Source organism: Taudactylus pleione, unplaced genomic scaffold, assembly GCF_031769625.1.
Source record: "Taudactylus pleione unplaced genomic scaffold, aTauple2 ptg001015l, whole genome shotgun sequence".
Taxonomy (NCBI): Eukaryota; Metazoa; Chordata; class Amphibia; order Anura; family Myobatrachidae; genus Taudactylus; species Taudactylus pleione.
Window position 1 is genome coordinate 188,058 of NW_028285416.1, and position 14,465 is coordinate 202,522.

The 14,465-nt window shown below is 51.6% G+C and overlaps 1 protein-coding gene across 2 annotated transcripts in view; it reads left to right on the forward strand.

Annotated features, from left to right (window-relative positions):
• LOC148454288 (talin-1) overlaps nucleotides 1-14,465 on the forward strand; it is a 185,895-nt gene that overhangs the window by 159,877 nt on the left and 11,553 nt on the right. For both annotated transcript variants that reach the window (XM_088461090.1, XM_088461091.1), the window contains 4 exons: nucleotides 512-637; nucleotides 1,724-1,786; nucleotides 1,868-2,050; nucleotides 2,135-2,260. In XM_088461090.1, coding sequence (XP_088317216.1) covers nucleotides 512-637; nucleotides 1,724-1,786; nucleotides 1,868-2,050; nucleotides 2,135-2,260 — 498 coding nt within the window. The remainder of the gene's footprint in view (nucleotides 1-511; nucleotides 638-1,723; nucleotides 1,787-1,867; nucleotides 2,051-2,134; nucleotides 2,261-14,465) is intronic.

Consider the following 14,465-nt stretch of genomic DNA (forward strand, 5'->3'; position numbering starts at 1 on the left):
GTATCCAGGATACTTAGCAGATGAAGAAATCATCAATCCTTCCTAGGCAGCTTGCAAACAGCTAGAACCAGGAACCAGGCAAGACACGGAATCCTGTGGGAGACTCAGCCAGAACAGAACAACACACACAGGCCCAAGAGTCAGCACCTGATTAAAACTGCTGGCAAACCAATCACAGTCGACCAGGCCAATGCCCCTGGGCTGACATCATGTTAACAGATGAACAAGTCAGCAACCATTCCAATTATTCAGTCTAGACTCGTCCAGCGGAGTACAGATCTAATAGGACTATTTTACCTTTTAATGGTCTACTCTGTGTAACCATTTTCATCCAGCCCCAAAATAAAGTAAGACCCCCCTGTTACAGCCCATAACTAAGCCGAGACTGAAATAGTGGACCCTGCGCTAGCTCATCTCCACTGCATTATCGGCAGCGTTGTCAGAACTGTGGTTCTGTATTATATGTATAACAGACAGCAAAGCACTCACCTGGAACCGTCTCTCCTTACAGCAGGCAGATGAGAGCTTGAACTTCGAGGAGCAGATCTTAGAGGCGGCAAAGTCCATTGCAGCAGCTACCAGTGCCCTCGTGAAAGCTGCATCAGCTGCCCAGAGAGAGCTGGTGGCCCAGGGCAAGGTGAGCATCATGGCACCTGCGTTCTCCTTTGTGCCCCCTCATCACAGCCATGTGCCCCGTGTCTCTCCTCACTCTCACACCCTGTCTCTCCTCTGTGCCCCCTCATCACAGCCATGTGCCCCGTGTCTCTCCTTACCCTCACACCGTCTCTCCTCTGTGCCCCCCCATCACAGCCATGTGCCCCATGTCTCTCCTCACCCTCACACCGTCTCTCCTCTGTGCCCCCTCATCACAGCCATGTGCCCCGTGTCTCTCCTCACTCTCACACCCTGTCTCTCCTCTGTGCCCCCTCATCACAGCCATGTGCCCCCGTGTCTCTCCTTACCCTCACACCGTCTCTCCTCTGTGCCCCCCCATCACAGCCATGTGCCCCATGTCTCTCCTCACCCTCACACCGTCTCTCCTCTGTGCCCCCTCATTACAGCCGTGTCTCTCCTCACCCTCACCTCCTGTCTCTCCTCTGTGCCCCCTCATCACAGCCATGTGCCCCATGTCTCTCCTCACCCTCTGTCCTCTGTGCTCCCTCATCAGAGCCATGTGCCCCGTGTCTCTCCTCACCCTCACACCCTGTCTCTCCTCTGTGCCCCCTCATCACAGTCATGTGCCCCGTGTCTCTCCTCACCCACACACCTTGTCTCTCCTCTATTCCCCCTCATCACAGCCATGTGCCCTGTGTCTCTACTCACCCTCACACCCTGTCTCTCTGCCCCCTTATCACAGCCATGTGCCCCTTGTCTCCCCTCAAATCCTGTCTCTCCTCTGTGCCCCCTCATCACAACCATGTGCCCCGTGTCTCTCCTCACCCTCACACCCTGTCTCTCCTCTGTGCCCCTCATCACAGCCATGTGCCCTGTGTCTCTCCTCACCCTCACACCCTGTCTCTCCTCTGTGCCCCCTCATCACAGTCATATGCCCCGTGTCTCTCCTCACCCTCACACCCTGTCTCTCCTCTGTGCCCTCTCATCACAGCCATACGCCCCGTGTCTCTCCTTACCCTCACACCCTGTCTCTCCTCTGTGCCCCCTCATCACAGCCATACGCCCCGTGTCTCTCCTCACCCTCACACCCTGTCTCTCCTTTCTGCAGGTGGGAGCAATTCCAGCCAACGCTGTGGATGATGGCCAGTGGTCTCAGGGGCTAATATCAGCTGTGAGTATATGAGAATTGCTCAGTCTATAGGGGCAGAGAGGTGGTACATATAGAACATAAACTACTCTTGTCTGTCCACAGGCCCGTATGGTCGCTGCCGCAACCAGCAATTTGTGTGAAGCCGCAAATTCTGCAGTCCAGGGTCACGCCAGCGAGGAGAAGCTGATTTCATCGGCAAAGCAGGTGGCTGCCTCTACTGCTCAGCTGCTTGTAGCCTGCAAGGTGAAAGCTGACCACGACTCTGAAGCCATGAAGCGACTACAGGTCAGTGGTGGCAGGACAGCGTCGTGGCCGCGTCGTACAGTCAGACCATGTGCAGAACTTACAGGACACTTTGCATATTTACAGGTGGCCGGGAACGCTGTGAAGAGAGCGTCCGACAACCTGGTGAAGGCTGCACAGAAAGCCGCTGCGTTCCAAGAACATGACGAGACTGTGGTGGTGAAGGAGAAGATGGTGGGCGGCATCGCACAGGTGAGACGTCTGTGCTGCTCCACATCAGGGGCTCCTGCTACATGTACCCGGGAAGGGATTAGTGGCCTCGTTATTTGGTACCTGCTAGCAATCAGCCAATCATGTGGCAGCAACTCATTGTATAACAGCATGCAGGCATGGTCTAGAGGGTCAGTTTTTGTTCAGACCAAACACCAGAATGTGGCAGAATATGAATCACGTGATCTACTGTAAGTGATTGTGACATAATTGTTGGTGTAAAATTTAGGGTGAAAGAATCTCAGAATCTGCTGAACTGGGATTTTCACACACAGGATGGTGCACAAAACACACAACACCCTGTGAGCGCCAGCTCTGTGGGCAAAAACTCAATGAGAGGTGACAGTAACTCAGACTCTCCCTCCGTGCTGCACATACAGATGGTGGGGTCAGAGATTGCCGTAGTGACTCTCCCTCCGTGCTGCACATACAGACGGTGGGGTCAGAGATTGCCGTAGTGACTCTCCCTCCGTGCTGCACATACAGATGGCGGGGTCAGAGATTGCCGTAGTGACTCTCCCTCCGTGCTGCACATACAGATGGTGGGGTCAGAGATTGCCGTAGTGACTCTCCCTCCGTGCTGCACATACAGATGGTGGGGTTAGAGATTGCCGTAGTGACTCTCCCTCCGTGCTGCACATACAGATGGTGGGGTCAGAGATTGCCGTAGTGACTCTCCCTCCGTGCTGCACATACAGATGGCGGGGTCAGAGATTGCCGTAGTGACTCTCCCTCCGTGCTGCACAGACAGATGGCGGGGTCAGAGATTGCCGTAGTGACTCTCCCTCCGTGCTGCACAGACAGATGGCGGGGTCAGAGATTGCCGTAGTGACTCTCCCTCCGTGCTGCGCATACAGACGGTGGGGTCAGAGATTGCCGTAGTGACTCTCCCTCCGTGCTGCGCATACAGATGGTGGGGTCAGAGATTGCCGTAGTGACTCTCCCTCCGTGCTGCGCATACAGATGGTGGGGTCAGAGATTGCCGTAGTGACTCTCCCTCTGTGCTGCGCATACAGATGGTGGGGTCAGAGATTGCCGTAGTGACTCTCCCTCCGTGCTGCGCATACAGATGGTGGGGTCAGAGATTGCCGTAGTGACTCTCCCTCCGTGCTGCGCATACAGATGGTGGGGTCAGAGATTGCCGTAGTGACTCTCCCTCCGTGCTGCGCATACAGATGGTGGGGTCAGAGATTGCCGTAGTGACTCTCCCTCCGTGCTGCGCATACAGATGGTGGGGTCAGAGATTGCCGTAGTGACTCTCCCTCTGTGCTGCGCATACAGATGGTGGGGTCAGAGATTGCCGTAGTGACTCTCCCTCCGTGCTGCACATACAGATGGTGGGGTCAGAGATTGCCGTAGTGACTCTCCCTCCGTGCTGCGCATACAGATGGTGGGGTCAGAGATTGCCGTAGTGACTCTCCCTCCGTGCTGCGCATACAGACGGCGGGGTCAGAGATTGCCGTAGTGACTCTCCCTCCGTGCTGCACATACAGACGGTGGGGTCAGAGATTGCCGTAGTGACTCTCCCTCCGTGCTGCACATACAGACGGCGGGGTCAGAGATTGCCGTAGTGACTCTCCCTCCGTGCTGCACATACAGATGGCGGGGTCAGAGATTGCCGTAGTGACTCTCCCTCCGTGCTGCACATACAGATGGCGGGGTCAGAGATTGCCGTAGTGACTCTCCCTCCGTGCTGCACATACAGATGGCGGGGTCAGAGATTGCCGTAGTGACTCTCCCTCCGTGCTGCACATACAGACGGTGGGGTCAGAGATTGCCGTAGTGACTCTCCCTCCGTGCTGCACATACAGACGGCGGGGTCAGAGATTGCCGTAGTGACTCTCCCTCCGTGCTGCACAATACAGATGGCGGGGTCAGAGATTGCCGTAGTGACTCTCCCTCCGTGCTGCACAGACAGATGGCGGGGTCAGAGATTGCCGTAGTGACTCTCCCTCTGTACAGTACAGCACACGTCATCTCACGCTGGTACCATGTACATGACAATGAGGTCAGTATACCCCAGTGGTCGCCAGTCACCAGGTGTCGGCACGATAGGGCACCTATAGGATGTGGGAGAGCCAGAGATTTGCAGCAGCTGCCAGACGCCATCATCTCACCATGTAGCAGAGTCTCTCTGCGCCGTTCCCAGCACCTTGTTGTATCTATGTCGGGAGGAATTCGGGGCTGGGGGTTGAGTGGATATTGTCATCCTTACTATGAACACGATCTTTACGTACATAGGGCCTAATTCAGCAGTGCAGACTATTTGCTGAACAGATTCCCGATGTTTGGGAATCTGCGCAGTGGCCAGATCCAGTCTGCACATGTGCAAAACGGGTTTGCGAGTCCGCACGCAAACTGGCAGCAGACTGTCAGTGATTAGTCTGCTGCCGTTTGGGGGCGGGGAAGGGCTGCCCTTTGTTTCCCGAAACAGAGGCGTGTCGCCGCCATTGCGGGGGAGGTTAGAGGCCAGGATCTCCATCAGGTGACTTAGATTTCCTGGCCTCTTCCTCTAAACTGCAGCCGGCCGATGGTACGTAGATTAACCGATGCTGCGTTGAACAACGCAGCTTGGATAAATAATGCACAGAGGCGTGATACCTCATCCTGCATTACCATATTTGCAAGGATCGCAATTGCAAAGCTGCCTGAGTGCATACATCATCTATCTATAGCCTGCGTGTGTAAACATCATATATCTATAGCCTGCGTGTGTAAACATCATATATCTATAGCCTGCGTGTATACATCATATATTTATAGCCTGCGTGTATACATCATATATCTATAGCCTGTGTGTATACATCATATATCTATAGCCTGCGTGTGTAAACATCATATATCTATAGCCTGCGTGCGTAAACATCATATATCTATAGCCTGCGTGCATACATCATATATCTGTAGCCTGCGTGCATATATCTATAGCCTGCGTGCATACATCAGGAGAGGGTGTGTGTGCTGTTGCTCCTGCTCTACTTCCGTGCCTGTGTGAGAGGGAGGTTCCTCTGCAGGCTTCCCCAGGCATGCTGCCTCTGCCTGGGGGAAGTGTTTAGGAAAGTGTGACTGTGACCCAGGTGCGGCCTATACATTTTATCTCTGCTGTTTAGAGAGATGAACCCCCAGCGATATTCCAGTGTTTTTGCTGGATTATTGACGTGGCACAAAGGGAAGTGCCAATGCCTAAAAAAGCTAAAACCCGGCCTCCTGTGGCATCAGGACCGCCCGGTGACATGGTGAATGCTGGTGGATTGATTGCGGCTAAAGTGGGATCACAGCCGCTGGCGGAGGGTCCCGTTGTGCAGTCAGCGCTGGCTATGGAGGAGTCGGCGGGCTTATCTTACCTGGAGACCCCCGATGGAAGTCTGATGCAGGAAGAAGCTGCGGTCCTGAAGGACTCACAGGAGGTGTCCCCGGCAGTGTGTGTCCTGTCGGCGGGCGTCCCGGCAGCGTGTATCCGGGCGGTGAGTGACCCGGTGAGTGAAGTGTCCCTGCTCCCGGCTGTGAAGTGTGTCCCGGTGGGCGCTATACAGGCTGCGCCTGTCACTGCGGCCTCTGTCTTGTCAGCCCCGCTCCAGGCAGTGAAGGTACTGGTGGGTGCTGAGAGGTCAGTGGAGTCGGCTGGGCACTTGGAGGCTCCTGTAATGAGGGTCCTGGTAGACACGGAGTCAGTGTCACATGACCAGGGGGCCTCCAGCCTAGTGGCTCCCTCTAAACTGCCGGTGGGGGAATCCCTGAGTGAAGTAACTCAGGGCAGTGTGTTAGACCCCGCTGGCAGTGAGGCAGGGGGAGCACTGTCACTAGATAGAAGTGACGGCATGCTAGGTTCTGCTGAGTCCGGCCCAGAGAGTGAGGAGGACGCCTATGCCCAGTGCAGCATGGAGGAGCTGTAAGAGGAGCCAGGAGGCTGAACTCAAGACCCCATTGCAAAATGCGCAAAAAGAACACTGGTTTCAAATGGGAGCGTCCTGCGGTGGAAGATGAATTTCTAACATTAACTACAGCATCGGACAAAGTAAAAAAAAATCTGTCCATAATTAAAAGGAAAAAGAAAAGATGCAGAGTCGGCTGGGATCTCAGAACCACAGACACTGGCGGATATAAATGGTTCTGCTGGACAGTAAGTGTGTGAGGCTGAGCCAAGTATGGAAAAGAAAGCTGGTGCATTGAAGCCTGAGTCGGGGGTGCTTGGTGAAAGGAGGATGGAGTCCCAGGTTTCGGTGATGCGGATGGATACGAGGGCGGGAGATGCGGTTCTCCATGGCGAGGCTGAACTGCGGGTAAGTGACGGTTCACGAGGTACCGGGAACGCAGTGGGTGTTGGTGCTGCACCTACTGTACTGGTTGTCTCATGTGAGTCAGGGCCACCCGTAGTAGAGGCTTGTGACCTGATGGGGGGAGCAGCGGGGGCTGTTCCTAGGACGCAGAATGAGGTCACTGATGCAGAAATTGTGTTGGCGGCAACACTAGCTGAGGTAAGCATGGAGGTGGGCCCCGGGTTAGGCCCGTTGCACCCGAGATAAATCCAGGGGTTCGGTCCTGTGAAGTGCAGGGTGAAGTTGGTATAGGTGGTTCGGAGCGTACGGCATAGGGTATGCCAATATTGAATATGAGCACTGTCATCCGAAGAGAGACTAATCATAGAGACTGTGTATGGTGACAAAATGGCGGTCCCTATACGGGCGAAAACAGCAGCTGAAGCAATTGTCAGACGTGACAGAGCTGGGAGAAATGGGGACAACATGGACAAATCTGTGCCAAAGGTGGCTTCATATGTGAGCATGGTCTCTAAACAGGGGGCAAGAGTAACTCCGGCTAGTAATGTATTTGTTGGGAATGCTGGTGGTGTGGGAAAAAGGAGGAATTTGGTGCAATTTAAGTGGGTGGGGGAGGGAGAAGCACCAAATAATTAAACTTTTTTGAAAATGATATTCAAGTTTGGTCTTTCTGCAAGTACGCTTGTATTCACCCAGCAAGGTCTGTAGAGTACGATCTGAGTTTCCTGACATATTTTGGATTACAGGCCTTCTGGGTGAAATGGCAGGCGTATAACAATTCAGAGCCATATAACAAATTTGTTGCAAATTTAGTAACAAAACAAGATAGAGTAAAGGCTACTGTATTGGTCAGGAACAAGTCATTACCACCTGATGATACAAGTTTGTTGCTGCCCAGGTTTTGTTATGTGCAGTCGCATATGGTGAAGGCCGGTCATACAATGGGGGTATGGGGGGGGGGGGGGCTTGGGAGGTGCTGATCAAGTTGCGCCACTCAGATGCCGGTTTTGTGCATGTTCCCTCGGCTGCCTACATAGGGCGAGATAGGGTTCAGTGCTTTTACCCTGGGCAGCCGAGGACATGCTTTAAATGTGGAGACTTTAGGCATTTGAGTGGTGACTGTACGGTTGTTAAGTGTCCACTGTGTGGGAAAATTGGGCAAGTCACGAAAGAATGTCATGTGGTTAAATATAACCTATGTGGGGAAGAAGGGCACCCCTATAGTAGGTGCCCGAAAGCATGCCACAATACGGAATCCAGGCAACCTCGTCAAGACAGTGGAGGAAGGAAAGATACAGAAAGTGAAATGAGTGCGGTGGTAGAAGTGGTAAGAGAAGAGCAGAGCAACAGAGTGGAGGTGGTGAGAAGGGAGGATGTGAGAAGGGAAGAGGTGGAGGAAGAAACTTATCAAAAAGTTAAAGGTGGGAGGAAGAAGAAAAGGAACGGGGTGAATAAGACTTTAATATTGTCAAATAAATGTGATGTTTTTACGTCTGACGAGGAAGGTGAGATAGTGAGGGAGGGAGGTGAGTTGTTCTTGGTATCAGGAGTTAGTAGAAGGAAAGCAAGGAGGATGGCAAAGCAAGGTGAAGCAAAGAGTGGTGATAAAGGAAAGGGGAAAAAGAGAAAAGGGTCAGAACAGGAGGTATCTCCAGAAGAGGATCAGGATGGTTTGACACGGGACCCGGTTGGAAAAGAGTTAATGGAAGATGTTTCAAATATTGATAGGGTGGTGGAGGAGGTGGTGGATGTAATAGAGGAGATTCAGGGATTAGAGATGGAGCAGGTGATTGATTCATCTTTGGGATCAGTTGTGGACTGTAGTCAGGTGGCGGATGGTGTGGTTGTAGGTAAAAATCTTGAGTCAAATCCCCCAATTTTAGAACCTTCTGATGGTGGGGAGACATTGTCTGCAGGGGATGGAGGAGGGGGTACGCAGGAGGTGCCCCTGACTTCGGGTGTGGAAGTTGCTTGCCCAGTGGGGGCTGGTATGCAGGGTTAAGTTTTCTTGGTTGTGTTTTTCATGGTTAGAGGTTTCACGTGGAGAAGTAAAAGTAAGCAAGGTTGTGTTTCTTTTATAATCTATAAATATGGATCCTCAACCTATACGATGCACCACGATTAATGTGGCTTCCGTAGTTTCCGAACGTGCTCGTATGATGGCCTTTGATTTTTTTCAACACTGTTGAGGTTGATTTTTTGTTTATGCAGGAGACTAGGATTAGTAAATTGGATCTCCTTCACAAAGTGAAGCGTGAGTGGAGGAGGGGTCCTTCTTACTGGTCTCTTGCGGCCGAGCCGTACGGTGGGGTAGCAGTACTTTTTTACTGGCATGGTAACTATACGCAACATTATAGACAGGCAGATGTATGATTTTGGATGTTAACATGAAAGGACAGGACCTTAGGTTAATCAATATTTATGGTCCTCAGTCACAATGGGAGAGGAAATGTCTCTTCATGGCGATAAAACCTTATCTTTTTACGGCCCAGCAGGTTATCTTTGGTGGTGATTTTAATACCATAATTAGGCCAAAAGACAGAGGGGGCTCAAGGAGACCTCTGGGCTATGATTCCAATTTTTTAGTCAGTATGGTTAGACAGGCGGGTCTGGTGGATGTACATATTCCTCATTCCCCAGACCTCACAGGTTTCACTTTCTTTAGTGGTAGCCATAGGTCTAGGATAGATAGGTTTTTTGTTAAAGAGACTTCTAAAACTTCATCCCTAGGGGTAAGGTTGCTGGAGTTCTCTGATCACGTTTTTCTCTCAGTAACTTTGAATACCTCAGAAACCCCTCAGAAAGGGCGGGGCCTTTGGCGTTTGAACTCAGAGATTCTGGAGGAAGAGAGAGTTAGGCAGTCTTTCAAGGTCTTCTTTCAATCTCAGGAGACACTTCTGGAGGCTGGTTGGAGTGGTGGGAGGTAATAAAAAAGTTTTTCTGTGGTCTTGTAGCCAAGAGAAACTTATTAAAGCAAAATGTCTACCATAGACTGAGAAGGAAATTCGATTTCTTGATCTCTGAGGAGGGAGATTGTGGGGAAATCCCCCGAGTGAAAGCTCAGATGAGAATTTCAATATAACCGATTGGTGTCTTTGGTTTTGGAAAGGGATTATGGTTCGTACCACTCGCCAGATCCTTACCAGAGCTGTAAGACGTTAGTTGATGCCAAACATGTCAGAGGACTGGTTGACAAACAGGGTGCTCTTCGTAAGGATAAAGAAGGCATTCTAGGCGTAGTTGTGTCCTACTATTCTGATCTGTTGTCTGAGCAGCCACTTACTAGAGAGAGAATGGAGTTATTTCTGAGGGGGACTCCTGGTCTGGATTCTCAGGGTACTTCTCTTGACTCTTTGGCTTGTGATATAACTGCAGAGGAAGTTTGGAAAGCGATAGTGGGGTTGAACTCCAAAATATCACCAGGACCAGATGGTTTAACATCTGAGTTTTATAAGACCTTTTCAGACCTCCTAATTCCTCGCCTTGTGGAAGTATTGAATGAGAGCCTGGTTGAGGGAATTCTCCCTCCTTACATGAGGTTGTCTGCACTTATTTTATTATCCAAAGGAAAAGACCCGTCTCGTATTGAGAATTGGCGCCCCATAGCTCTTCTTAATACAGACAGAAAGATTTTGGCAAAAATGCTTTTCAATCGGCTCTCAGAATTTTCTGTGCTTCTGCTTTCATCTTCTCGGCACTGTACTGTGAAGGGTCGAAGCACATTTAGTGCTGTCCTTGGTGTCCGGGAGGCCATTGAGCGGTGCAGGGCTGAGAAGTGGGGAAAGTACTTACTGGCATTGGATCAGTCTAAGGCTTTTGACTGGGTAAACCACAAGTACCTTTGGGCTGTACTGGAATGATATGGTCTTCCAGGGCGGGTGGTCAATTTGTTGAAGACTCTATATCGACTGGCTAAAAGCTTCCCACTTGTGAACAGTTGGGTGGGTCCTGTCTTTTGAGGTATGCTCTGGGGTTCGTCAGGGTTGTCCCCTGGGCCTCCTTTTGTATGTTTTCTACTTCAGGGTCCATAGGGGGTCCACAGGGTTGTCCTTGGGGTATAGGTTGGGAACCAAATCCGGGCAACACGCAGTTAAAGCTTTTAGCTCCCAGGATGCACTGGGTCCACTCTCCCTATAACCCCACCCCCAAGCCAGAGGCACCTCAGTTTAAGTTGGTGCCCGGCCGGAGTCGGGTCACCGTTAGCGCAGGGGGAGCTGATTAGCAGCCCCTAAGCTTATTTTATTTTTTTTTAGGGACAAAGTTTTTTCCATGGACTTTGGACTCTTCAGAGCGGCAGCGTCGGACTGTCCATAGGACGTCTAAGCTGCCGCTCCGTCACCCCGCTGGCGCTGAGACGCCAGTACAGATCTGGGGATCTCAGCGGGACCCCAGAGTCTGTACTAGCCGGACTCTGTGGGCGCCCAGGACTGCTGCCGGATCCACGGGGAGCAGGTAAGGTCGCGGATCACCGCTTGCGGTGATCCGCGCATTCAAATGCAGTCCTGTGCCTCCGGTCTCAGGGGACAGACCGGAGGCGCCGGCAGTGGCGGCGGGCCCCCCATACCCCGTGTGTCCACTAGACCACCTGGGACTTAACGATCGGTGCAGGGAGCCGGCGTCCCGGGGGTTAATAGCCGGCCAGGGGAGGCAGCCTTCCCTGTTACAGCGGCTCCTCCCCTCAGCTCAGCGCGCCTTTCAGTATCCATAGTCTGGCGTCGCTGAGCTGCTTCCTCCGCGGGCCACGCTTCTTCTGAGGTCTCCAGCGGCCATTTTATCTCTGTGGTGCAGCAGAAATCTCTGGAGATGGCAGTGAGTCCAGTCCCCCTGCGTACCTCACCATCAGGTCAGTGTACACAGCACTGTAGCCTTCCCAGACACTGAATCTGGGCAGTTGAATGCAGTGTAATAGTGCAGTATATTATATGACATGTTTATGTATATATGTATATATCTGCATTGTATGTGACTTATGCTAGTGCTGACTGTACTTTATTCTCTCACCTGTCAGTGTATATCTATCCCTTTTCTTTATCTGCCCTAATACAGCTGTACTTAGGGTGGTTCTGAGACCTCACATTTATATACTTGTTAATATTTGTGTGGTTTGTCACATACTGTTGCGTGCTGCACGTTGCCATATTTTAGATGGAACTGTGTGTTGCATACGCTGAAAATGGGTCCCTGCAGCTAATTTTTGGCATCAGTCAGGACCAGTATAGTGCTGCTTAATATTTCCGCCAAGATTGGTCAGATATGTCTGACCAGGAGATAGAGCGTTATACTGCACCCATTTTTACTATCCTGCAAGTCATGTGCTGCAGGTGTTAGTGCGGAGGATTTGACTCATAAAGGGTTCTGTATGTGGCGTCATCTGGTGCTGGCCTCTTTCACGACCCCCTTGGGCGGTTTGTTTTCTCGGGATCCTCTCAATTGCGGATCGCCGGGCGGGCCCCATTGTTGTACCTCACTTGGGGTTACTTCACCATACTGCCCTTTTCATCTCAGGGTATCTCGCAGCTTCTTGCACTCTTCCCCTGTGACACAGACTACCGCTCCCTGCAGGGGTTTTTCGCAGTATATGAATTCCCCCTGGTGCCACAATAGTCTGTCATTCCCCTTGCAGGGATTACCACAACAGCCACCCTGGGTGGATGTCGTTTTCTACGAAACGCTAATCGGCGTGGTTGACGCCCTGTGGTTACTTCCCAGTTGGCTCTGCCGTGAACTGGGTACTGTTCGGGGCTCTTTCCCTCTTACACGGGGGGAAGCCTATTTCAGGTATTATTATCCCTGCTTTAGGGCTGGTAGCAGGTCCATTCTGGTTAGAGTGAATGTTGACCTGCACCTGTATCATACACCCTCAGTATTGCGTGCCTTCGGGTTCCCTGTTGCTGACTAGCGGGTGGATCGCATAGCGGGACTCTGGCTGTTGCCAGATAGGAGGTGTTACAACAGTGTTTGGCCTCCTGTCCCAAATTCCCTGAGGGTCATCACGAGCCCCTCCTGGGGGGGATGGGCGTGTTACTCGTCTGATTACAGACGTTACTACGCCTCCCATTCCTGCGTGGTCGGATTCTTCGGATCCGTAGGTGGTAACTCTGCCTGAAATCAGTATACTTGCTTTCAGGAGTTGTTACCCATCCTACCATGGCTATAGCATGGTTGGTTAATACTATTGCATATTGGGTTGATGCATTTGTAACGTTTTTTCCCCTCCAACACGTCGGGGGTTCAAATGTATTTGGTCGCTCACGTAATATATGCTGTTGTCATAGGTGGAAATGCCTATATTGGATACCAGTCTCCTAACTTTCAGAGTTCCGGCTGCGACTGTATCCTCCGTAATACCCTATGGCTGCGCTCTGGGAATGCAGAGGTGCAGATACCATCTTTAGGGTTGATATTGTTTGGTCCTGACCTTGACAAGATTGTAGTAACATTGGCAGTATTACTAACGACAAGTTTACCGCTTTCAGCTATGCCCACTACAAGGCCTCAGACTAAGTCTGTTAAGTCTTTTTTGTCCTCTGGGTCAGCCTAAAGGTCTGTTTCTTCGTAGACTGTCGGCATCTACAAGGGCCGACATATCCAGTACCGAGCAGGCCTGGACTGCCAGCCGATCCTGCTTCTGAACCTACGGATATCTCTTCAGCCTGACGGGACAGGCCTACAACTGGGAGATACCGATTTTCTCAGTTCGCCCGGTATTAGTGTCAAGTTGCCGCGGCTACGTGGGTAGGAGGGTACGCCCTCTTTACAAGGGCCTTACAGATCCAGAAAGCTATGCGGTTGTTGCGGTAAGCGGAGCTAATTAGGCCATCCCCACTATCTCAGTGAGGGACTGGTTGTTCTGCTTTCTTTCTGGTGCGGTGGCTGAATGGTCCTCTTTGGCCTATTCTCTGTCTCAATTCCCTGAACCAGTTCCTAAAGCTACCTGGGCTCAGGAGGAAATCCCTATGCTCCATCATACGATGTTTGGAACCTGGGGACTTTATGGTATCACTGGATATACAGGACGCGTGCCTACGGGTACTTACAGAGACCTTTCCTCAGCATGGGCTGAGGTTTGCTGTATCACAGCAACACTTACAATTTTTCGGGCTCTGCCTGTTGGGACTGTCCTCAGCCCCACAGGGGTTTACCAGCGTTTTGGATTTTCTGACAGTTCTTCTGTTCAGTATATCCCAATGCTCCTGTACCTGGACGGCCTCCTGCTCTTAGCGGGATCACCGGGGTACTTTACGGCCAGGTCAGGATGACTGTGGCTTCTTCAGGGTGCAGACGTTTAATCAACGGGGAAAAAGTCCTCCCTGCATCCCTCTCTGGGTATTCTTCATCTAGGATCCCTGCTGGATTCTCAGAATCTGAGAATTCTTCTGGCGTAAGACGGAATCTCCTCTCTTCCATTAGGAGTACATGGTTGTCTGCGCAGTCGACAGATGTCTTTACACTCTGGGATGCATGGTGGAATGGGCTCAGTTCCATTCCAGGCCTTTCCATAATTGGCTCATCTCCAGATGGAATGAGTTTTTTCTGTCGGATAACTGTTCAAACGATGATGCTCTCTCCGGAGGCAAGTCGGTCCCTGTCCGGGTGGCTATGGCCATCTCGTCCAGGGTTTTCTTTGCTAGGGACAGTGTCTGGACCGAATCCTTTTCAGTGCAGTTGGACGTCTGTCGATTCCACCCTGTCAATTAACTTACTCTGGCATAACTCTTGTTTCCCGGTGAACCTGAAAAGGTTCAGTCCGACAGGGTCAGGACAGTGGCTTCCTTTTTAGCAACACTGTTCGTTGGGTGGCAATGACAGGTATGTCACATATTCGGACATAGTCCGAGGGTCTCCTCCCGACCATCTCGGCAGCGTTCATTTCAGGAGCTCTCCATTGGGAAGCGGGAGTCCTCAGCCGT